General features: G+C 43.7%; 1 protein-coding gene across 3 annotated transcripts in view; it reads left to right on the forward strand.

Moving 5' to 3' along the window:
* The window catches only part of STAMBPL1 (STAM binding protein like 1), a 52,444-nt gene that overhangs the window by 21,451 nt on the left and 5,160 nt on the right, over positions 1-25,833 (forward strand). For 2 of the 3 annotated variants that reach the window (XM_006147607.3, XM_027771484.1), the window contains exons 2-8: positions 7,276-7,357; positions 11,739-11,956; positions 15,485-15,560; positions 17,295-17,390; positions 20,003-20,360; positions 21,812-21,936; positions 23,647-23,784. In XM_006147607.3, the coding sequence (XP_006147669.1) occupies positions 7,328-7,357; positions 11,739-11,956; positions 15,485-15,560; positions 17,295-17,390; positions 20,003-20,360; positions 21,812-21,936; positions 23,647-23,784 (1,041 nt within the window). In that variant the 5' untranslated portion in view covers positions 7,276-7,327. Of the gene's footprint in view, positions 1-7,275; positions 7,358-11,738; positions 11,957-15,484; positions 15,561-17,294; positions 17,391-20,002; positions 20,361-21,811; positions 21,937-23,646; positions 23,785-25,833 lie in introns of those variants that run through there. The other variant, XM_027771485.1, reaches the window with a different exon arrangement.

Below are 25,833 nucleotides of genomic sequence, written 5' to 3' on the forward strand. Positions count from 1 at the left end.
TAGCTGTACTAGAAGTCAACTTTTAGGGAAGGTCCTTGACCTCACTTCTTTAACCATTTGCTATGAGGAAGGACTGATTTTCTTTTGTGTTTTCTGCTCCCTGCTGGACACTATCACAGAGCTTTGATCTGTTACCTCACTTCATCTTCTCTTCAATTCTTCTGAAAAGGTGGTATTGTCCCCATTTAATGGATAAAGATAGGGTGCACAAAAATGGTTCAATGAGACTCTACAGCAGTCATGGAAACTGGATTCTCCTAAAGGTGCATACAACCCCCACACCTGAGCTTTTGGTGCTAAGGGTGCCAACTACTTCGTCCTGGTGTGAGGAGAAAAATGAGCAAAATAATTATCTTGTGGCCCAAAGCATGACTCAATTGCTGTCAGGGTATCCTAGAACTACCTCAAAGTAATTTCAATCATGTATCAGGAGTGTGTTATTTATTATTCCCTGAGCAGCTGCATTGTAGCTGATTGATCTAAACTACTCTGGTGTGCTTGTTTAACCTGGAATATACTCCATGGATAACAGATAACCACCTGGCACCTAGTAAATACTCATATATGCTATTTACAAGAATAGCAAAAAATACACCATAAAAGCCATGTCTAATGCTCTGATTGTTTCCCTTTTTCCTCCCACAGATTTTGATAGGATCTTTTTGGTTTCATTTAGTTCAATGCATTGTTTTATTCCCCTTAAGACTCCTTTGATCCTTAGATTATTTGGAAGTATATTACTGAACTATTACGTTTTAGCAACTTTTTAAATTTTTTTCATTATAAATTAACACATTATAGTTATAAGTGTTTCATTTTTATCTTACTAATATTTAGCACAGATAAGGTAGCATTTGGGTCATGGTATATTTCTGATGTGTAGATATTAAAGATAAGTCCAGAAAAATGAAAATACTCTTGATTTCGATGTCTGAATTTCAAAGTCTTTCAAAATACACAGCAAAGGTAGACCTAGATCATTTTTTCCCCTTAGAGCAGGTTCCAATCTGCACAAATATGACTCAAGAGATCCTTGGTATTAAGGTGTGGGAATGACCCTTGCCCTCCCTTTATCTGAATCTGATTGGGCCACCCCAGCCCGCTGCCCAGGTTACAGTAATGTCCTCTGTGGATCTGCCACTGAGCAAGCCGCACCGGCTGCTTCCTGGAAAACGTGAACTCTAACCCAGTGGGGAAAAGAAAGGCTGCTGGTGTAGCCAATTGGAAATGAGGCTCCAGGAGGTGGCGTGAGGTCCTGGGGCCTCTCTCACCTGCTTATCCAGGTCACTAGAGCACTCCCGTTCGAAGAAGTGCCTGGAGGAAAATGACACGTTTGGGTGAGCTTCCTGTAGCTCTTTGCTGTGTTTAGTCTCCAGGGAGACTGTTCACTGCCTAGCTGTCTCCTTTCTGTATGTGGAAAATGTTGATTTGTGCATGAAAATGGGTCAGGACACTGAGCTTAACCCCTCCCTCTCCACCACACACAAGAGAGAAAAGAAAAACCTAAGGAAATTATTGCTGAAAAAAGTCACAAAATAAGCATTCCGCCAAGGCAAGTATTTTCCTCTTTATTCTTAGGATTGTCCACTTTCCATTCTGCTGGTTTTAAATGCAGAATTGGGCCTGGCTGGTGGCACTGCAGTAAGACCTGATGCTCTGAGAGGCTGACCTGAAGGGAAGGTTCTAGGTTCTCGTCCCAAGGCCATCCTGAGTCCACCATGTTCATGTGCCTCCAGTGAGCTGAGGCTGGCTGAGGCTGTGGGTGGATTGTGGCATCAGGATCCCGTCTGGGTGCTGTTGCTCTCTCTTTCTCTCAGGAAATAAATAAAGCTAAAAAAAAAAACAAGGAAGAATCATGGCATTTCTTCTGTACTTCCTTGGACAACTGAAACTTGGAGAATTGGAGGGACTCAATAGCCAAGAAGATTCTGCTATTGGGTACAGGAGAAGCAAACATTTGTAAGTGCAGAATGTGAGTCAGTGTGGAGAGGCTTCTTGTCCCACCCAAGGCCACTCATGGATGAGACTATTTTCGCCACATCCCCACTGGACACAGTCTGCTACTAAGTCGGTTCCAGGCACCGCTTGTTAGCTGCAGCTCTGGGACAGGAATTGGCTTCTGCGTGCTCGTCATGGATATAGTCCATGGTTCTAACACCCAGCTCCCCAGCCCCTTGTGTGTCAGGATTAACAGAGAACAGACACTCCCCTGCTCCTCTTTAAAAGAGCCTTTTAGAGAGGGAGATGGTTGTGTCTTTGAAGGCTACATGTGAGGAAAAGGGGCTAGAGATAAAGACAAGAAAATAGGAGCACTTGGGCACGCACGCCGGGCGCCTGTGCGTGCGTGCCCAAGATCCCGAAAGAAGAGTGGAGGAGAAGGGATTGCGGCGTGGCCATGCCCCCTGGGGAGTGATTTCTCGCTTTCTGTCTCTCTGTCTATCTCTGTCTGTCTGGCGAGCGCACACGCCCTATAGCGAAAACCTCTCCAAAAAAAGATAAAAGAAAAGAAAATAGGAGCGCTAAAGCCAAAGAAATTCCTGAGATGGATCTTTCAGGTTATTGGCAGCATGAGGCTGCAGTTAGATGCCATTGGACTATAAGAATGTGATTTACTGGGAGTGGAGTTTGGAGAGCAGATCGCGATGAAATTAAACATTCCTGATGAATATTTTCAACTAGCAGTAAGCCAGCCTATGAGCAATGAAGTGGGACTGGGGTAAACCCATTGGGAATGGGGAACTGAGCCTTGGAAGGCTCAGTAAGGATGACAGGTGGATGATGGAGCTAAGACTCACATCCGGGCTTATTTGACTCCAAGGGCTATGTTTGCACTGTGAGCTTCATAACATGTTGGAGTTTCATTTTGAAAAGAGAACTTATATTTTTTTCTATTGTATTTTAAAGTTTATTTGCATTTTTTTTTGAGAGGTTTTTGCTATAGGGCGCGTGCGCTCGCCAGACAGACAGAGAGAGACAGAGAGATAGAAAGCAGGAAATCACCCCCCAGGGGGGATGGCCACGACGCAATCCCTTCTCCTCCATTCTCCTCTCAGGATCTTGGGCACGCACGCACACGCGCCCGGCGTGAGTTTAAGCCACCGGGTCCGGGACTCGAACCGCGGTCAACTACGTGGGAGTCCAGCGACATAGCCATTACGCTAACTGCTGGTCCCAAGTTTACTTGCATTTTTCATGAGAGAGAGAGAGAGAGAGGAGAGAGACAGCACCGCTATTCGGGTCTTGCTGCCACAATCTACCCCCAGACTTTAGCCAGTCCTGGTTCACGGCAGGTGTGTGTCCTGTGCTCAGGGAGGTCTGTGGATCTAAACCGGAAACGTGCTCACATGGGATTGCTTCACAGGGCATCCTATTTTACCACTGCACCACTGTTCAGCCCGTCACTTCTTGCATGACATTGAACGTGTCCCACCTGCCTTTTGCATTCTTTGGGTGTTCTCCTACAGGATAGCTCTGATCCTGCAGATTGCAATGTTTATTTCCTCTTTAGCACTTGAGGTCATCTTCAACTGTCTTCCCCACGTTAGTTGCTGAAGTGTGAGAAATGAGAGAAGACGGCCCTGCCAGCCTCATGCCGGTGCTTCTATGCAGTCCATGTCACATGAATTTCTTCCTTCCCTGAGTACCATTTGCTTATAAGCATGGCACTTAAGTTGTTTGCCTTTTCTCCTGTTGGGGAAAAAAAGAGAGAGAGAGAGAGAGAGAGAGATCATAAGTGAATATGGCTTCAGTTTCCTTCTCAGAGACTACACATTCTATTTGCTTGATTCACTACAATACAAATACGTGTTCCTGGCGAGGGGCCCTGGGCCCAGTGGTGTGGGATCCTGTTTCTTTCTTTTTTTTTTTTTTAAGGGGGGGGGAAAATTTAAATTTTTAATGACATCTTCCAGTTTTTAAATGTCAGTAACTTATGAGTTAAAGTTTACCGTAACAACCAAATTAGCCATTTATGGTGACCCCATGGGGCCTTTGAGGTTGCAGTTCATAAAATCTGCTTCTCTGAGGGGTTGTATGGTACTGGCTGAAGAAGCCTGAAACTTCTCGATGGCTCAGAAGTACTTCTAGATGGGTAAGAGGTACAGGCTGGGCAGGATTCAGAGGAGCTGAGGGGAGAAAAGGAGGAAGGTGTGTGTTTCTGCTACTTCTCACCCGGGGCAGGGGTGCAGGGGCAGGGTTTAAGACAGGTGCTGAGGCTGGGGGGAGGGAGGGTGATAAAGATGTGTGTTTCTCATGGGCTACATAGACTCATCCCCTTGTAATTGAAGCTTACTACTCTGGGCAGAATACAGGTTCAGCTGCCTAAACAAAGACTGAAGGTATTAAGCCAGAGAGAAATGTGTGTTTCTTATAATGGTGGAGTGTAAGCAAGTGAGTGTGCTCCTTTTTTCTTTTTGTGGCTCTGGCTCATCTCATGATCCAGGATGTCTTTCCTGCGTGTCCACATTCCAGCTGCCAGGAGAGGAAGGGGTAGGTGGAGAAGGCCACTTAAAGGTCAGGATCCAGGCGTCAGTCGCATCACTCTGCCCGTGCGCCCTTGGCCAAAGCGTGGTGACATGCCACATCGCACTCCAAGAAAGGCTGGAAGATGTGAGTGTTAGCTGGGTGGCTATGTGTCCGCTGGAAAAGAGGTGATGAGATACTCAGTAGTCTTCTGCATTCAATCTGTGGGTCTCTGTGAGGTAGGGTACCCCTTACTGTACTCTCAGTTTACATTTTCTGCTGATTTTAGCAAGACTCTAGTGGCACAAATGAAAGGTCATGTTTGCCATCCACTTTTCCTGTTGGATATCCCTAGGATTTTGAGCAAAATTCCTGACTCTGTAGCCTCCAAGCCCAATTTCTCTGCCCTCCTGGAAATGTACGGTCTTCCCACTATCCCATGAATATAAGAGCCAAAGTCTTTGCCTGCCGCTAAGGATGTTGCTTGAGCCATTCTCCAATGCAGTGTCTCTCAAAGTATTGGGTGGATCTGCTGCAGGGCCGTATCTTAACAAGGCCTCTTCCCAGGCTTCAAACGATGGATTGGAATCCTTAGAGTGGAATCCCAGGAATCTGCATTTTAAACAAGTCTCAGGTTTATATGATTTTAGGTATAGTAAAATTTAAGAGCAGCTGTCCCCATGCTTTCAGCATTTTAAATGATTTGCTCTGTTTTAACAATCCAAGTGATCCTTAAGAGAAATAATTCTACTCTTTTGCAAGGCTCTGACCAATGGCGAACTAATATTTCCTCGTTCCCCTCTCTCCTCTCTCCACATTTCCCAGAAGCCTTTGTTCTGTCTCTGTTTTAGCATTTTTTTTTTTTTCTGGTTCATTTCTCTTCACTGAGATTGTAATGCCCCAGTTGGGACTGCCTACATTCAGTGGTGTCCTCATTGTTAGGTTGGAGTTTAAACAACACAGTGACGGTGGCTGCCTCCAGGCCCTTTCTCTCAGGTGTTTTCTGCAGGATTAGAGCCCGCTGTTTACTCCAGGGATCTCTGGAGAAGATGAAGAGCAAAGACTGAACACTGAGACTGACTTTCCTCGACGAGTTTCTCAACCATGGGTTTGGGCCAGAAAGTAGCACTGAGCAAATGCTCGATCTGCTGCTTTGATTTCTAGAATCACAGAGTATTGTGTCTTGAAAGACTGACTTCACCCCGTATTTCCTAAGTAAGGAACTGAGGAGATGACACATGTCCAACATCATCTAAGTGATTAGTGGGGTATAAGGGACAGAATTAATATAGAAGTAGAAATTAGTGATGTGGAATTTGACCTAAACTCCATAAAAAGGAGGTGGCTATGATATTGTAAGTTAATATTTGAACTTAAGTACATTCTCTTAACATCTCTGAGCCTCAGTTTTCTCAGCTGCACCCTCAAGATTCTAATAATACACAGCACATCTATAAAATACTAACTGTAGAGACCAGCAGATGGTGTAATGGTTACGTGGCTGGACTCCCACGTAGTCAACTGTGGTTCGAGTCCTGGATCCGGCGGCTTAAACTCACACTGGGTGTGTGTGCATGCATGCGTGCATATACAAAATCCTGAGAGGAGAATGGAAGAGAAGGGATTGCAGGTGGCCATCCCCCCTAAGGGGTGATTTCTTACTTTCTGTCTCTCTGTCTCTCATGGTCTCTCTGGCGAGTGCACACATGCTATGGAAAAAAATCTCTCTTAAAAAAAAATAAATGAACTGTGGGCTGGAACTACTCCAGGGCCTGAGCATGTGAACTCATTTCATCCTTACCACAGCCATGTGACACTGGCCCTACTACTTTTCCCACCTTCTAGATGCACAGAAAGGCTGTTTAACTTACCTGCAGTCACACAGCTAACACAGTAGTATTCTATTGTTGTTTTACAAGTTTTCAGAAATTTAATAGCTTAAGACTACCTATTTATTTTCTCACAGTTTTATGGATCAGAAGTTGGGGCACAGCTTAGCTAGGTCTTCTGTTCATGGTCTCACAAGGCAGCAATACAAGACTAAGGTTTTATCTGAGCCTTGGGATCCTCTCCCATGTGGTTATTTACAAAGTCAATTTCCTCATAGATTGGGAGCTCATGGTGCTCGAGTCTTCAAGGCCAATAGGAAGACGTCTCCTTCTTGTAAGGATCTCACCTGACTAGGCCATGCCCACCCAGGGTATTCTGTTTTCATCGAACATCAACTGATTAGGAGCCTTCATATAACTGTAGTGTCTATTCATCCCTTCCATATGACGGAATAGATTCATGGGAGCGATAGTCCCTCACCCTTGCTGTGTTCTGTTGGGTAGAAGCCAATGACACGTCTCAGCCGTAATCAGGGAGTGGAGCTGACAGAAATCCATCGCTATCAAGGGGCAGAAAACACAGCCTTCTGCCTATCACAGTGTCAACTCAGCGTGGCACCAGGTTGAAGGGTCCATGGCCCCAGATTCATGCCCTTTTTTCTCCCTTTGAAGAAAATGAACCTATTTTATAGCCTTGCCTAGAATTCTAAATAAGAGAACGCCCAGAAGATGTATACTGGATGCTAATAAAATAGCAATTCCCTTCACACCTGTGCTTTCAAAGGTCGGCTTCAAGAAACCCTAACTGCCTGAAATTTCGTATATTCAGGGAGAGGTTTCTCTGAACATTCTCTCGTATTCATGTCATATAAGCTGTCTCGATGTGTGCATGTTTTTCTGAGGCAGAAATAACCCTGGGGGTTGGGATTTGAGACTTGGGTTTTCAGAAAAATAATTTTAGCCCTGCTTTTTGTCCTTAAAACAGATGAAGTGATTGAGAAGAAACAGTGAACAACTTCTTTTGTACACAGGACACCATGGATCAGCCATTTACTGTGAATTCTCTGGTAAGTCTCACGGCCTGATATCTTAGGCCCGGTTGGAAAGCCCAAAAAGAAAAAGAGAAACATACCCAGTGTGAAATGAGTCACTGTTACTTGAAGAAGTGTAGCGCTTGTTATTTTTATCTATCTGCATGGCCATCTCCTTTGAGGAAGTGACTAATACAACCATCTTCACTAGTCTTAAAAATATATATTTTTTCCCACAAGAAATATGAAAATTTAACTTGTTTCACTCATTCCAAGAGCTTAGTCTTTTGGCCAAGCACCAGCTGACACAGTAGCAGGTCCTGAGACCTCGCTGTGCCTCAGCTCTTTGCAGTACTAATGGGAGGCGTACCTGGTGTGGCGATGATCCATTTAGCACCTGGGCGTTCTGTAAACACCTGCATACCTGGAACTCTCGTGCCTCTCACCTTTGCCCTTCCTCCCCAACACTGTGCATGCGTTCTGTAGCTGTGTCTTAGATAAAGCATGTGCTGGGGAGGAAATAGCAGGGGCCGTGGGGTCATGCAAGCTTCTTCTGTGTCCCAGATCAGTCCGTAGTGTGAATACAGGCACGTTATGTAATCTGCATGGCCCCAGCCTTTTACTTGGTACCTTATGTCATTTGGAAATGACAGTTTTCATGTCCCCAGCCTCTTGTGGTGACTTGAAAAATGGAAACTGTTAGGATCATTCCCCTCTTCCTGGCAACCCTCCCCACCCCTCTCACAGCACCCCTGTAAAAGGAGCCAGCCCTGGGAGCAGCAGTGCACTGGATACCTCATACACAATGAGTGGAAAATAATTCTTTCCCCCAAGGAGTTCATCGGGGTGGAGAACATTTTTATACAAATTATTATAATTTACTGAGAGCGGCATAGCAATAAAATAGGGAAAAAATGACTTTTAGACATATGGGAGGTTGAAAGCCCCTTTAGAAATGCTCTAATTTCTGTGAATCTCTTTTCAGTCATTTTCTTATATCCTCGAAGTGATTATCTGTGGTGAAATAACAATATTTTCATGTGGTGCTGTTAAGTTTGGTGAGTGTGGTCAGGGGAAAGTGGGTGGATGGCTGTAACGCTGGAGAGGACTCCTTGGAAAAGACTGGAATCTCAGACCACAGACATGGAGCTCATAGTCTCTGATTCCCATGTCTGATGTGGAGAGGCCTCCAAACACTTTTTTGAAATTAGAAAGTCTTTGAGAGAGTTAGAGGAGAAGCACAACAGGGTGTAGATCAAAGGAACTGTGTTTGAATTTGAGATGAAGTCATTGAGGAAGAGCTTGAGTATTGGGGTTGCTGCAAGGCACACCTCTGCTTTCAGAACTCTGGCTCAAGTGAGAATAAATAAAAGATACCAGGTGAGGAGAAAAATGGAGTGTGCCCTTTATTCCTGGGAAGTTGGGCCAGGAAATTCTCCCTCCTGGGGAACGTGGGAGACCGATGTCTAGTGATCTCTCCTGCTCCAAAGGGAACTGGCTTACCCACCCACTCATACGAGAGAGAGCTGGGAGCTTCAGGGAGAGGAGGCTCAGCCCTGAGAGCCTCCTTGTGAAGGAAGAAATGGGGAGCAAGATTCATTTCCCTTGATCAGGCCCAAGCCAACGAACACTGGAAGGAGTGAGAGGAATGACCTGCTTCTTACTTACCAGTCTTGAGAAACAAGTTTATGGCTCTGTGGTTATATATTAAACCTTTAGGAGCAGAGCCATTTCAGATCTCTGGGGTTCTATCTGCTATAAAGTTGTTATTCAAAGTAGAACAGAAGGAATTGGAAAAAAATTGAATATCTAATTCACTACACTGTCCCTGAAGGTTGGTTCGGTAATCGATGGCCAGACCAAATCTATGTCTTCTTTGATTTCTTTCACAGCTTTCAGCGGGCCTTGATCCAGCGTTCTGCCCACTCTGTGGTCAGAGTTAGAGCCTACTTTAACAGGCTGAGCAGACCTTGGAAAGCTCTGGGCTGACACCATGCTTGGAGAGGCAGATTACAAGAGGGTGGTTGGTGTAAAGCAGTGCTCTGCAAACTGTGCACCCTTCCCAACCTCTGGAAGTGCTGGTTAGAACAGTGATCCTCCAGCCCAGAGACCCCTGAGCTAGTAGATCTGAGGTGGTCTTGCTAGGAATTCAGTTTTACAGAATGTACAGTCGACGCTGATGCTGTTGGTTCATGGGCCAGACTTTGAGACACACAACCAAGGGCCCACTCACATGATCTAAGGGCCAAGTTCATCTGTTTGTTTTTGTAAAGAATTGTCAGAGGACTGGCTCCTTGGCCTGGTGGTTGAGGTAGCAGGGTCCCACACGGTTAACCACACGATTAGAGTTCCAGACGCAGAGGCCTGTGAAACACACTGGGTGTATGTGTGTGACAGGGTAGAGTCAATGGAGGGTAGGGATTGCAGTGTGACCCTTTCCCATGGGGGGCATGTCACCTCCTCTCTCTCCGACTGTGTCATTCTGTCTCTCTTTGGTGAGATTACATGTGTCCTTTGGAAAAATTAGAAAAGAAAAAAGAAAGAAAGAAGAAAAAAAAAAAAAGAAAGAAAATTTAGAACACAGCCAGGCTCTTTTGTTTCCCTGTCATCTATGGCTGCATTTGCAGCAGGAGAGCTGAATTTAGGTCAGTTCAGAGAACATATAGCTAACTGGGAATGTGTAAGATATTCTGTTTGGCCCTTAACAGGGGGGAAAATGTTTCTTTGTTCTTCTGAAGCACAGTTTTTTTGTTTTTGTTTTTCCTATAAGGTGCATGCCCTCATCAGAAACAGACACAGAGAGAGGAAAGGGAGGAAGCACCTGTCAGGGGCAATGACTATGCCCTATTCCTTTGTCCTCTATGCTCTTCTTGGGATTTCTGGGCACACAGGCCCATGTGCTCATAGTGTGTCTCATGCCACTGGGTTCAGGACTTGAACTACACAGCCGTCTGTGAGATCCAGCTGTCTTAACCACCATGCCACCTGCTGGTGTCAGCACTGACTTTTTAAATAAATACTTGAGTAGTTTTTTTCAATTTATATTCTCTATGCTTTTCTAAACGTGTGTAGATGGCTGTTCATATCAGTAAAATTCAAATGTATTCATATCACTTTTTCTTAGTACATTATTACTGTAATTTTCTTTTTTCTTTTTTTTTTTCCCCTTAGGTTTTTGCCATGCGGCACTTGCACTTGTCAAAGACAGACACAAAGGGACCAGCAGTTAGCATAATGGCTATGTCACTGGTCTCCCACGTAGTCGACCGCGGTTCAAGTCCTGGACCCGTTGTCTTAAACGCACGCCGGGCACGTGTGCGTGCGTGCCCAAGATCCCGAGAGGAGAATGGAGGAGAAGGGATTGCGGCGTGCCCCTCCCCCCCCGGGCGTGATTTCTCACTTTCTGTCTCTCTGTCTCTCTCTGTCTTTCTGGTGAGCGCACGCACCCTATAGCAAAAACCTCTCCAAAAAAAGAAAAAAAAAAAAAAAAAAGAAGAAGACAGACACAGAGAGGAAAAGTGAGATATCACCCTGAGAGAGGATGGCTACATCACAATTCTTTCTCCAGAAAACTGGGGGAGGGTGTTCTTATGCTTGAAAAAGCTACTCCATGCACCAGCAGGTGGCGTCGAGGTTAAGGTGCTGGACTCCCACATGATTGATCGTGGTTTGAGTTGAAACTCACACTCGGACACACGTGTGTGCACCAAAATTCCCAAGAGGAGGATGGAGGAGAAGGGATTGCAGCATGATCAACTCTCTGGGGGGGAGATTTCTCACTATCTGTCTCTCTGGCAAGTGCGCACACTCTAGAGTAAAAAAATCTTTCTAAATATAAAAACATAAATAAAAAACTACTGTAGGACCTATTGGCCGTAGTGTTTTGTTTTGTTTGTTTTGTCTTGTTTTCATTTGGAGAAGATGCAGGGAGCCCTTGAAACTATCTTAGTAAACTAGATAGCTCTTGGCATAGAGGTGAATCTTTTTAACAGCTTTGAATCCACACCACCATCTGGAGACTATCCCAGTAGAACATCATCACCTATCATGACAGGAACCCATCTGTGGCCTGCTTCACATACCTGGGATGGAGAAATCCACAGAGAGATGAGGATATTTTACCTAAAATGACCTAAAATATTTGCATACTCAGGAGCTGCCACATAATTGTACCCAAGGCCTAAAAAGGTGTCCTACTATAGTAAAAATATATGTTTACCTTAGACGTGCATCTCTTTGGTCTGTTGACTGATACAGAAGTCTGTTGTTTATGCAAAAAGACTTTGCTTTGATCACATCATTGATGCTTATGAAAATATTTGTTTGGGTATTGGTGTCAGATTTTTAGTACAGAAAATACATCCATAATATCAGCCATATGCTTACTACACTCAGACATTTAAATTTTGCTTTGCAGAAAAAGCTAGCTGCAATGCCTGACCACACAGATGTTTCTCTAAGCCCAGAAGAGCGGGTCCGTGCCCTGAGCAAGCTGGGCTGTAACATCACCATCAATGAAGACATCACTCCACGCCGCTACTTCCGATCGGGGGTAGAGATGGAGAGGATGGCGTCTGTGTATTTGGAAGAGGGGAACTTGGAAAACGCCTTTGTTCTTTATAACAAATTTATAACGTGAGTCTTTGGTTCTGGAGGCCTTTGAAATGAATAAAATTAGGAAAATATTTATGTGATATTTAGATGTGGCAGTTTGGATACCAGGAATGTTTTTACATTTGGACCAATTTTAAAGTCGCCGAAAGCATTAAATGTCTGGGATTTTTAATTACCCGCTAATGTCTTCACATACCATCTCAGGCTTAGAGCCCAATGGGAAGGTCAGAGTCGGGTGAGGCTCAGGGATGTCAGTCCAGCCAGGAACCTGCCTGTCTCTTCTTCACAAGTCTAGTTTCTTCTTTCATGTCACTCTCCTCCCGACAGGAAGGTAAGCTTTGTGATGGCAGGAGCCCCATCGTGGTTGCATCTACAGCACCTGGAACACGTCACTTGGTTGAGACTAGCAGACAAATTGGGGAACATGGGAGAGAGCTAATTCAGGGCTGGGGTGTGATAGTTTCGTACAATACCCAGTATATATTTTTTTTAAGGCAGCTTACTTGGCTCTGTTCAAAAGAGCTGTGTTCAAAAGAGCTTTCAAAGTGTTGCGCAAAAGTGGCTACATCAAAACAGCCATTTAAAACTCTCATATTTTCCATTAGTAAGTGTTTGTTAGTAATATTTCTCGGATTAAGCATTAACAGAAATGGGACCTAGGCTTTCCTTCCGGCAACGCACTGTTATCAATAATTATTTAATCTAAGTTGATTCTTTATTTTTGTTTGATTGAAAGTCACGTGTTGATTAATTTTACTAGTTAATTTTTTAATAGATTTTATTTTAATTTTAATGGACATATAAAATTATGCATATTTATGATGTACAATTTATGATGTACTTAAGGTGACACATTTGATATCTGTATGCATTGTGCAGTGACTAAATCAAGTGAATTAGCTTATCCGTTATATATGTTTACTTTTTTTTTTTTAGAGAGGGATTTTTGCTATAAGGTGCATGTGTTCACCGGAGAGACAGAGAGATAGAGAGACAGTAACCTATAAATCATCCCCTGGGGAGATGGCCACACTCCACCCCCCTCTCTTCCATTCTCCTCTCGGGATTTTGGACACACATGCACATGTGCCCAATGTAAGTTTTAAGGCGCTGGATCTGGGACTTGAACTGCAGTCAAATATGTGGAAGTCCAGTGACTTAACCATGCCCCATCTGCTGGTTCCACCATGTTTTTTTTGTTTTGTTTTATTTTGTTTTTTTGCTACAGTACATGTGCATTTGCTGGAAAGACAGAAAGAAATAGAGACAGACAGAAAGTGAGAAATTTCCCTTCTGGGGGGATGGCCATGTTGCAGTCCATTCTCCTTCATTCTCTTCTTGGGGTTTTGAGCACACATGCACATGCATGGGGTGTGAGTTTTAAGCCACCTGGTCCAGGACTCAAACCATGGTTGATTATGTGAGAGTCCAGCAACGTAACCATTACACCATCTGCTGATCTCACCATTTTCTTTTTGAGAGACTTTTTATTTATTTATTTATTTATTTTTTGCTGTAATACATGTGAATTTGCCAGAGAAACAGACAGAGATAGACAGAGAGAGAGAAAGTGAGAAACTTTCCCCATGGGGGATGACCCTGCCATATGCCTTCCCCTCCATTATTCTCTCAGGACTTTGCCATTGACCATGAGAGAGTCCAGTGCCTTACCCACTGTACCACCTGCTGGCCCTGTTTACCATGTTTTTTTTTTTTTGAGAGATTTTCACTGTAGGGCGCGTGCGCTCGCCAGACAGACAGAGAGAGACATAGAGACAGAAAGCGAGAAATCACCCCCCAGGGGGGATGGTCACGCCACAATCCCTTCTCCTCCATTCTCCTCTTGGGATCTTGAGCATGCACGCACACGCGCCCGGCGTGAGTTTTAAGCCACCGGTCCGGGACGCGAACCGTGGTCGACTACGTGGGAGTCCAGCGACATAGCCATTACGCTAACTGCTGGTTCCCTTTACCATGTTTTTTATAATGAAAACATTAGAAATTTATTTGAGCAATTTTCAGATACACAGTATATTGTATGATTAACTGTATTCACTGGATTGTACCATGGAACTGAGCTTGTTCGTCCTTTCTAGCTGAGACTTTGTATCCATTGACCAGCATCTCTCCTACCTTCTCAACCTCTCCAGCCCCTCATAACCACCATTCTACTCTCTGCTTCTAGATCCCATATATAAGAGAAATGTCTTCGCATCTGGCTTCTCTCACTTATAATTTCATTATTTTTGATGAGGACTTACCAGCCGAGATCATTTAATAAGCGAAAAGATTTTAAAAAAATCTTTCTTAAGAGAGATTTTTGCTATAGGCCATGTGCACTCACCAGAGAGACAGATAGAAAGCAAGAAATCTTCCCCCCCCAGTGGGGATGGCCATGCTGCAGTCCCTTCTCCATCCTCCTTTTGGGATCGTAGGCATGTGTGGGCTTGGGTTTTAAGCCCCCAAGTCTGGGACTCAAACTATAGTTGACTACATGGGACTCGAGTGATGTAACCATTTCACCGTCTGCCGGTCCCAAGATAGAATATTTTTAAACTATGTTCTGTGATTCTAGCAGGGATAAAATTATAAGCAACTTAACCTGGTATACAAATTTCCAAGTTAACTTGAAAACGTTGAGAATGTTTGACAACCCTATGGGAATATTGTTTATTTTTAAAGTTAAGCTATGAACCTGAAATTGGAGATATTCTACCACCATTGATAGCTGAAACTTCTGTTTCTGAACTGTAAGTCCTCAGTTGAAAACATTTCATCTTCTGCTGTCTCTTGTTCCTCAAAAAGGTGGTGAAAAATGATTAACTCCTGCATTGCACCTCCCAGTCCAGTAGGGATTCTGGCTATCACTTGTCATAGTTATAAATTTTCAGCTAAGAGCTTTTGGTGCATACGTGATGGTGCTATTGATTCTTCAGTGGTCATTGAGTCTTTCCAGGGTAAGGAGAGATTTACAGCCATCTTTCCAAGCTCTAACATCCTAATATGATCCTGTCCATTGTCAACAGCACCCGTGAGCAAGACGTTGACCATGGGGAGTTCAGAGTCCAGGATCTGAGAAGGACCAAAGTGACTTGGTCTTTTTGGGGAGCATCCTGACCATAGCCCTGTTAGCATCACTGCCTAGTTTATTCAACTTAACAACTCTAAAGCCAAAAGAATATGCATGCCTACCTTTAGTGAAAAGGCAGGTGTATGAAGCCAGCAGGTAGCATGGTGGTTAAGGCGCTGGACTCCCACATGACAAACCATGGTTTGAGTTCTAGACCTAGAGGTTTGCTTTCTCACTTTCCCTTTCTGTCTCTGGTGAGCACATGTGCCCTATAGCTAATTTTAAAATAAGAGTAATGAAGAAAAAGATTAAATAAGTAATTCTTTCTTTTTTTTTTAAAAGAAGGTAGGTGGAGAGCCTATAAGGTTAAATCATATTAGACATGTTGTTTTCAAAAGGATGCTCAATCTCATGCTAGAAACCACAACTGAGATGTTGCTATCATAGAAAGGTAAGGATGCATTTTTCTCTTTGTCTAGCTTGTTTGTGGAAAAGCTCCCTAGCCATCGAGAGTACCAGCAATGTGCAGTACCCGAAAAGCAGGATATTATGAAGGTACTGTGGGGTGACTTTTCTCTGGTGGCATCGAGTGCCTCACAATTATCCATTATTGATTCAGCCTCCCTTCCTTTCTTCCCCTTGAGAGTGTAAGCACGAGAAATGTATCCCATTAGTGATGGTGTTTCGATTTCTTAGATGTTTAATGATCGTTACCGAGCCAGTGGGAGTTATTTAATTGATGCTGGAAGAGAGAAAAAGGGCAAGGATATGCTCAATAAAGAAGGAATTATTTTATGATTCTTCGCAGAGATGGAGAGAAGACTTGTGCATGTCCCTGTACTTGCCAGAGTTATTATTTTGTTCTACATTTACTTCGGCTGGTTTCAATTATTCCATGTAGTCCTGAACCCAACAGCTATTTGAAAATTAGTGGTGATTGTTAAGGCAACCACAGCGTTCTGTTTTTCTTTTAAAGTACTGGCCTTATGGATAATAACGTGTTGAGAGGGAGTCCTGAAATAATCTCAAGGAGAAGGAAGGTTGTTGCGATACGGTCATTTACCATGAACATTTGCAACGTACATAGTTTAACATATCTCCAGATGAGACTGTGTCCTTTTAAATAAACCTTTAAAATTATTTCTCTTTTTTTTTTGTCTAAAGTAGTTTGTCTTGATCTTATATGAAGGAAAACAGTAACTACAAAGCCAATCACAGGGTGAAGTTCTAAGTAACTGTTGAAAAATATTCTGTTGTATACCAGCGTGAAGGCTCTCCACCCAGTCAGGCCAGGCCTGAGGCTGCCTGGAAGCATTTTTGTCACGTGGTCATCTACACTTTTTTAATGTCTACACTTATTTCGCTGAGGTGTCATTCACTGTCGTGTGTTTATACCGTAATTCCCCTCCATTCTCTTGTTCATTCGACCCTAGACAGTTCTGTGTGGAAATAGAAGGTCCCAGGCTAATAAGGAGATGCTTACTTACAATTTACGGTTGTTTGTATTTTCCTTTGTGGGAGAAAACTCCTCCAAAAGTTTATACATTTCCCTTATTTATGCCAGTTGAGCAAATGGATTGGTGAATGAACGACTGGCAAAGAAGTAAGAGAACAGAAATGTTGGCCAAAGAAACTGGTAGAGTCAGGGGAGTTGGGTGTTAAATTTAAATCCTAACTAGGATTAAATTTAATACAAATTAATTTAATATAGAAATTCAATTGAAATGAATACAAATTAAATTTAATACAGCTATACCACTCGCTCGTTGTATGAGGCTGGTCAGGCCTTGCAATCCCTAGGCCTTTGTTTCCTCATGTATAAAAGGGGTGTGGTGTTTGGATCATATCAGGTTTTCTAGATTTTTCTTGCCACTAGGAATCACTGGAGAAGTGAAGAACACCTAGACGTGTTGATTTGGTGGAGCTGGGATTAGGCTTGGTATCTACATCATTATAGGAATGCCTTAACTACTTATTAGTGTGGCAAGTCTGGAAATCCTGCCCGCCCCTCTTCTCCAGTGTCCCTTCTACTCAGATGCCATGTGGTTTATGTACTGTGGAACGTGTAGTTATAAACCCCCTCCCTAAAAATGGGGCACTAGCCAAAACAAAATGCTTATCTAACCAGTGGAGTCAATGAAGAGCTTACAAAAGGAATATTTTTCTTCTCTGCTGAAGAGTTGTATTTCTGAGCCCTAGAGAAGAGAGATGTGCATTTTCTGTCTCAACTGATGATCTGAAAGAGTATGTGAAAATCCCACTAATCACTATGATATCTATTTTTAAAAGAAACTGAAGGAGATTGCATTTCCAAGGACAGATGAATTGAAAAAGGACCTTTTAAAGAAATACAACATAGAATACCAAGAATATTTGCAAAGCAAAGTAAGTTCAGTTGGTACAGTTATTTCATGACTGTTTTCTGTGCAAATAATTTTTGAAGTTCATTTTCATAGGATGAGCTTTTCGGATGTCATAGGTATGTAAGTTAAAAATCAAAGCTGCAGTGATGTGAAACCAATAATAAAATTCATGTTGACATCCAGGTTACACACTTGTACCAAAGAGGTGATATTTTTATTTCCTCATGACATTTAATAAAGCACTGCATTAGAAAATACATTTCCTATTTAGGTAGAGTTATTTAGATAGAGTTTTTTGACAAACTCTTGCCAATGTAACCTTGAGCCAGATGGCTGCACTTTGCTAGATGAACAGAGGCAGTGGGAGGTGGGAGAGCACTGAATGGTTTCTGATGTATCTAATGATGTAGGCATTGGAAATGTGCACTTGGTTCTTAAAGGTCACAGTCAGTACTACAGTGAGCTGGAGGAACAGCTAACCATATGGGTGAAACGTAATTATATGATCAAAGAGTGGTGACTTCTGGATTGTTAATATAAAATAGAGTGGATATTGACATCTAAGAGACAGAAAGGGGTTGAAAGGAAAAGACGACCAGGAAGCCTATGGGATACTCAACTTCAAAATGTGCATCCTTCACTTTTGTAGCACCATGACCAAGTTGGGGTTTTGTGTATTAGTTTGCTGTTGAGTTTAGGGCCTTCACTGACTCTCACTTCATTTTAATCTCATCAGCTCTGAAAATGTTCGTAGAACTTCTTGACTTTCTATGGACAAAGCCAGAAGGCTGGTTTGAATGAGGTGCTTTAACTGAGCGGTAGAGCAAATATGATCAGAATGGTCCACCTGTGCAAATCAATGATGTGATTTGAAACGTGTAAAATACAAGTGATCCCAGAGGCTAAGACAAAGCAATGGCAAGGGAGAGAGAAGAAAAGCCCAGTTCCGGTCTCCCGTCTGCGGTCAGCAGCAGTGTGTATGGTCTTCCAATTCAGGACCTTCCGGAAAGGAACGGCCTCAGCAGCTATCCCGCGTTCCGCCTTCATCCATAATAGCATCCCGTGTGTGTGACGGTAGAAGTCTCTGTGAGGATAGAGTGGCAGCAGCTATGCCAAGGAAAAAGGAGCAGGCATGCCTGCAGGCTGCAGTGTCCTCTGGAACCTTGTTAGAAATGCAGTCTCAGGCCCCACTCAGACCTGCTAGATCCGAATCGGCACTGTGACAAGACCTGGGATGGCTTGTGTGCCCAGGAGTCACTACCCCCGCTTTACAGTTGCTCCTCAAATCTAATTTCCATCAAAGTCATTTGGAGAGCTTATTAAAATTGTATATTCTCTGGGTGTATAATGCCTGCATATGTTGCTATGTCCAGGGAGCTTGGGACTCTTCATTTTTAACAGAACTCTTGACAGAGATGGTTGGAACATACTTTGAGAACCATGTCTTAGTGAGTCTCCCTTCTCCATAAAATTCCAGCATAGTTTGAATTCTTGAGTCAAATGTTAAAGGTGCCAGGGTAGCTCTGTCCAGTAGAGCTTCCTGCAATGGCGTAAATGTTCTAGCTGCACTTTCCAATATGGTAGCCATTAGACATGTGTAGCTAGGGGTTGGACGCTTAGAGTGCTACTAGTGCAACTGAGGAAAGAATTTGCCATTGTTTTACTTTTGTTTTTTTCTTTTGTTTGTTTTTTTTTTAGAGGTTTTTGCTATAGGGCACGTGCACTCGCCAGACAGACAGAGAGAGACAGAGAGACAGAAAGCGAGAAATCACCCCCCAGGGGGGATGGCCACGCCATAATCCCTTCTCCTCCATTCTTCTCTCGGGATCTTGGGCACTCATGCACACACACCCGGCGTGAGTGTTAAGCCACCGGGTTCGGGACACGAACCGCGGTCGACTACGTGGGAGTCCAGTGACATAGCCATTATGCTAACTGCTGGTCCCACAATTGCATTTACTTTTAATTAATTTAAAGTTAAGTAGCCACCTGTGGTTAGTGGCTACTATCAATATATTAGTGTATTATGGAATATAGGCCAGCCTATGCATGGTTAAGGGCGTTATATCCCACATAGCCAACCATGTGGTTTGAATCCCAGACTAGGCAGCTTAAAAATGTGTGCATGTGTGCCTACAATCCCAAAAGGAGGGAGAAATGGAGGAGAAGTGATGTCAGTATGGCCATTCCTCATGGGGGTTGCTTTCTTCCTCTCCCTCCCTGTCTTTCTGTGGCAAGTCACACACCCTCTAGCACATTAGAAGTGTAATAATACCATGTATGACTGTATACTGTATTTTGTTCCATGTGATCTGGTTGGGCAGGCTAAGCAGACAACCCTAACTTTGATTTTCCAATGTTTAGAAGTGCAGGGAAATGCAGAGCACTTGACAGCCATGACCTGTCTCTGGTCGAATATGAGTGTATTTAGAACTGGCACCATGGGCAAATGCAGGGGTTCTGCTGTAAGGTGTGCGACTTCCTTACTGTCCTCACTGTCTCCCGAGCATCCCCAGGGGCGTATTGCAGCATCTAGCTGTCTCTTTATCTGCTAGAAGATTGAGAGTCTCTAACCCCAGCTGGATGGTTATTCCTTGGAAGCTAACCTTATCTCCTGGCATCCACATTTTTTAGAACAAATATAAAGCGGAAATTCTCAAAAATCTGGAACATCAGAGATTGATAGAGGCAGAAAGGAAGCGGATCGCTCAGATGCGCCAACAACAGCTGGAATCTGAGCAGTTTCTGTTTTTCGAAGATCAACTCAAGAAGCAAGAATTAGCCCGAGGTCAGATGCGCAGTCAAGCGAGCCCGGCGCTGTCGGAGCAGATCGATGGGAGCGCTGTGTCCTGCTTCTCCACGCACCAGAACAATTCCTTGCTGAATGTATTTGCCGACCAACCCAACAAAAGTGATGCCACCAGTTATGCTAGCCACTCTCCTCCCTTGAACAGGGCCTTACAGCCGGCTGCTACCCTCAGTGCGGTTCAGGGTAAGTGCCAGCTACATGCCTGCGAGACATGGGAGCTTTTAGCTGATGGAATCACACTTCTGCATCTGAGGGAGCGCTCCTCATTTCATTATTGTCATTGCACCCCTACACGGCATGGTTTCAATGACAGTATTCAAACTTTCAGTCCTCTCTGGCTTTTACGACATACACTGTCAATATTCAGGGGACACGATTTGCCTCAACAGCCCAGAGACCACAATCAATGGGGTGGTATTTTGTCCTTGAACAAGATTTTAAATGAGATAAATTCCAGTCATTTTTTCTTCCATGTACTTTAAACCAAGAAACGCATAAATATTAGAAGTAAGCACTTACATAGTGGAGCAGGAAGAAGAGGTTGAGAAAATGATTTGTCCAGACTTTCGCTCAGCAATAGCGTATTTAGGTTCAGTGTGTTTGGCACGTTCCCTGGGCTGAGAGAATATTGTGCTCTCAGTACAAACGAAATGGATTTGCATTTCTGCCAACAGTTAGTGCTGCTTAGTCCTGGTAGGTCAATGTAGCGAGTTTCCAAAATCAAACAGGGAATTCTTCCTGGCAGACACAGGCAGACGGAATTTGTGTTCCCACTTATTTTAAAAGAGTTCTGACAAGCAACCATTTTATAAATGACTTTACTGCTAATCATTTCCAAAATTGCTATGCTTTTGCTTGCTGATCGCCTATCTGCATAAGTATTTAGGTAACCTATGGTAAGTTAGGGTTAGGGTAAGTACGATAAAGAGCCCCGGGGGTTGGGGAGAGGGAACCTGTTGTCCCAGCTACTCAGGAGGCTAAGGCAAGGGGATAAGGGGATTGCAAGTTCATGGCCAGCCTTGGCAACATAATGAGACCCTGTCTCTAAAAAAAATACCCACCCCCAAAAAAGAAGACTATCTTAAGTTCTATAGGAATGAGATGCATGCAATGCATTTAAACTGTAAAGTGACCTTGAGCCAAGAGAAAACATAACACTTGTAACTGTATTCATGAGTTGCTTAAGGACAGGGACACTCTGAGACGTGGGGGGAGGCGATTTCGTTGTCACGTGCCCATCACAGAGTGCAGCTGTGCAGACCTGCCCTGCAGAGCCCGCTGCACCCCTGGCTGTAGGATGCAGTCTTGCTCCACCGTCCGACATTCCAAACATCGTCGTCCAAAATGTCCTTACATACCCATGACTATCACTGACCCAAGGCATGAAGATGGAAAAGTGCTCGCACCTTCCCATTTTGCTTATAAGATCATTTATATACTAAACGTAATGTCACCTTCCTTCTAGCCAATGTTCGCTTTGAAGAGTTTTTCAGTTCAAAAAATAAAAAAAGTGAAGCCTGGGATAAGTTCATTTTTGAAAGTTATATTTAGCTGCAGCTGTATATCCCGAACAGTTATAAAGAATGGGATGCAAGTTTTGTTTGTTAGCTTTTTCTCCTTTCTCTGTTTCTCAGATTTAGTGGTGGAAGGACTGAGATGTGTGGTTTTACCAAGAGATCTTTGCCACCGATTTCTGCTGCTGGCGGAGGCTAACACAGTGAGAGGGATAGAGACCTGTGGAATCCTCTGTGGGAAACTGGTATGACCTTTTTTTATGTCTCTGGACAGGGTACGTCTAATAATACTAGCTTTTTAAATAATAAGCAGAATAAAATGAGAGCATCCTAAGTTATAAATAGTACAAAATTAACTTCGCAAAAATGGATTTCAGAAAACTACTGTTTTTATCAGTGAAATTATTCTTGTAGAAAATGAACTATAAAATTTCAGGGACACTATTAAAACCTGTCTTAAATAAGCAGTCAAGCCATAAACTAAATCTTTGTTTAGAAAATTGATAGGTTACACAGATCTTTCCAAATTCACCTGGCTTCCGAAATCAAATTTCTGCCACGATTTTTGTTTGACATTATCCCTATGATTAACTTCTTACCTGTTTTTACTCATGACAGGTATCATCCTGCCATCTTTGTATTTATTTATTTTTTTAAGGAGGTTTTTGCCGTAGGGTGCATGCCCTCGCCGGAGACAGTGAACTGCTGTTTAGTTGAATAGCTGTTTTATTCATGGCACATTCTGTAGCTTTATTCCACCGTTTTGTCGTCTCTGGTCCTCCAGCAAAGAAGAAGTCACTGGGGACAAGCACAGGGGGTTGCCCACTGTCTCCCACCCGCAGTTGCCTTCCTCGCCCTCCAGGGGGCAGTGTGCTATTGATGTGTCCTCTTCCACACCAGATGTCCGTCCATTCGCTTGGTCATTATTCATTCACCCCTTCAGCAGACACGGGCACTGGGTACCTGCATGGCGGGCACCGTGTAAGTGTTGGCACCCAGTAGCCTGAAGCAGCCACAGTCCCGCACGATGCTCATGAAGAGCTAGACAGATGGGTGATGATAAAGGTGGGCGAGGGGTGAACGCTCTCAGAAGCACAGAGGTTCACCGGCACATGGAACTGGGAACTCTCACCTTGTCAAGAAGGATTTCCCAAAGAAATGATGTCTAAGTCAGGGCTGAAGAATATATATGCCATGAAAGGAGAGGTGGGATGGGGGAAAGACTTGCAATCAAGGCTGAGGAGCAGTGCCCAGTTTGCAAGAAGGGCCCAAAGCAAGACATAGTATGCGCTGTGGAGGGGTGGTCCCCTCCTGCCTGGGGCGTGGCAGCCTTTCCCAGCACAAAATTCTCTTCCCTCCGCCTTCCACTCTGGTTTATTTTTGCCTGAGGAGGGTAATTTGTTTTTCCTTTGTCTTTAACTATTACAAATCCCAAACATTATCTTAATGATGGAAGTTCGCACGGAGTCTTTCCATTATTAGAAGAAAGTCTAATAAAGAAGTAAAATGAAATCTAATTAGGAAACTAAAAACAAGACCATCAACCTCCACAACCCTTTAGAAATGCCCTTCAGTGAACACACAAAGATATTTTGTGTCTTTCCCTCCCAATAAACCTTGCCTTGTTCAGTTCTGATTGGTTTTCCACTGCCATGTCGTATGGTAAGACTTTATTAACTGCAGTCCCTGGGCTGCCCCCCACACCGCCAGCAGCATCTTGCTAACTCCTACTGATGGTCTGTTTTCAATTAGAAAATGGGCTTTCGGTTCTAGACATCTGACGCATATTTTGTGGAAAGGACACATTTCTCCCTCGGGGACTTTGCTCTGGAATTGGTGTGATGGGGTGTGGGGTGTGGCGATCAGGGGTCCTCTCGAGTCTGGCGCTGCCACATTGCACTTCCTGTTCCCGTGTTGTCAGATGCTTGTAATTCTTTATGTGAATTGTTTTGTAGACGCATAATGAGCTTACTATTACCCACGTCATCGTGCCAAAGCAGTCTGCGGGACCGGACTACTGCGACATGGAGAATGTAGAGGAATTGTTCCGTGTGCAGGATCAGCACGACCTTCTCACCTTAGGCTGGATCCACGTATGTTTTGACCTCTGCCGCTTCGTTTTATTTTTGTGCTGTTTTCACCCTTGAAGAAATGCAGCTTCTTTTAAAACAATGTCTTATGTTTAAAATGTTCAAATGTTATCAATATGATATTAAAACATTTTATTCAATGTTAGGCTATGTCTAAACCTATCAAGTCTGGGCTGGAGACAGGTATCTAATGCTTTTTTTTGTACCATCGAAAGTTAAAAGAAAAAAAGAGTCATATTAGGTAATTAGGAAATTGATCATTTTAATAATCTAATGAAGGCTTAGTCAGATGTTTAATGGATTTGACTTCTCTTTCCTTTGCTGTGGCTCATTTAGATTATTATTATTATTATTTTTGGAGAGGTTTTTCGCTATAGGGCGCGTGCGCTCACCAGACAGAGAGAGACAGAGAGACAGAAAGCGAGAAATCACCCCCCAGGGGGGATGGTCACGCCGCAATCCCTTCTCCTCCAATCTCCTGTCAGGATCTTGGGCACGCACGCACACGTGTCCGGCGTGAGTTTTAAGCCACTGGGTCTGGGACGCGAACCACGGTCGACTACATGGGAGTCCAGCGACATAGCCATTACGCTAACTGCTGGTTCCCTAGACTATTTTAAGAATATTTCTAAAACTATTTCTTTTATACAGGTGTATGTATATATCCAGTAGGCTCCAGTCATTCTATCACACCTCCCTTCTAAGCCAAAGACATGCATTCACTCTATAAATAGACAGAGCGTAGAGCCAAGGGGTTAGAAAAAGGGAGAAAACTGGGCCACGTGCACCAGACCATCGCAGGAGCTGGGAATGACTTTCAAGCCAGATGCATGCGAGTTTGAATCTCAGCTCTGCCTTGAATTCCTTGACTATTGGCACGTTATTTATGCAATTTGAGTATCCGCTTTTGTCATCCGTAACAAGGGAATCCTAATAATTGACTGCATGTGTTGAATATTAAGTGAAATCATGCAGTGAATTTCTTAGCCCAGTTTTCCAGGGACTCAGCAAACTGCGGAGGCTGTTATTGGCGATGATACTCTCCTCTTCTTATCGTAGTTCAAGCCATCCAGGGGACATTTTTTGCATTTAGTGTCATGCAGCTAGATCTGGGATGCTTCCTAAGTCTGTCTGTGCTGCTGTCACAAAATCATCTGGAACTGGGTGATTTATAAAGAACAGAAATGTACTTCTTAGAGTTCTGAAGATTGGCAAATCCAGTGGTAGGTGCCATACTGGAGTCTGGTGAGGGTTGCTCTTTGCTTCCAAGATGGTGCCTTATTACTCACGCGACAGAAGGTCAGAGAAGGCTCCCTCTACCTCCAAACCCTTTAATAAGGTGCTAATCCCATCACGAGGACAGAGCTTTTCTAATTTAATCATTCCCAGAGGCCGCATTTCTTCCTGCTATTGCATTAGGGATTAAGTTTCAACATGAATTTTGCAGGAGACACCATCATTCAAACCACAGCAGGTAGGAACAGGTCATCCCACTGGCGTGTGGCAGGGCACATCCTGGGGACCTGCAAGAGCCCCTGAGCCATAAGTGATCATTTTGTATTTTGTTTTCTTTTTAGGGAAAGGATGAGTAGGGATAGCGCACATATGCCTACGTGCACAGACACACACACACACACACACTTGCCAAGTATTTGGTCATATGTGAGTTAGGGGGTAGAGACTGCAGCCACAGCTTCACTTACAGATGGCTCCACTTAGATATCCCTGTGTGCCTGGAGTCAGGACTCCTAAGTCCTGTTTGCAGATTCCCTCCTGAACTGAGTGAGCCTAGCGAGTGCCCTTTCTTCTCACTGGATGTGTGTGAGGAGTAAGCAAGGTACCAGGTGAGAATGCCCTTCGAAAAGTGTAAACTGCCTGTCAAATGCAAGGAATGGTTTATGATGAAGAGTTTGTAAAACTTTCCATATGTCTATTTGCTTTACTTTTTTTTTTTTTTTTTTTTTTTAGAGGTTGTTAGCTATAGGGCGCATGCGCTCGCCAGAAAGACAGAGAGAGACAGAGAGACAGAAAGCGAGAAATCACCCCCCAGGG

This window comes from Tupaia chinensis, unplaced genomic scaffold, assembly GCF_000334495.1.
Source record: "Tupaia chinensis unplaced genomic scaffold, TupChi_1.0 Scaffold000217_1, whole genome shotgun sequence".
NCBI lineage: Eukaryota > Metazoa > Chordata > Mammalia > Scandentia > Tupaiidae > Tupaia > Tupaia belangeri.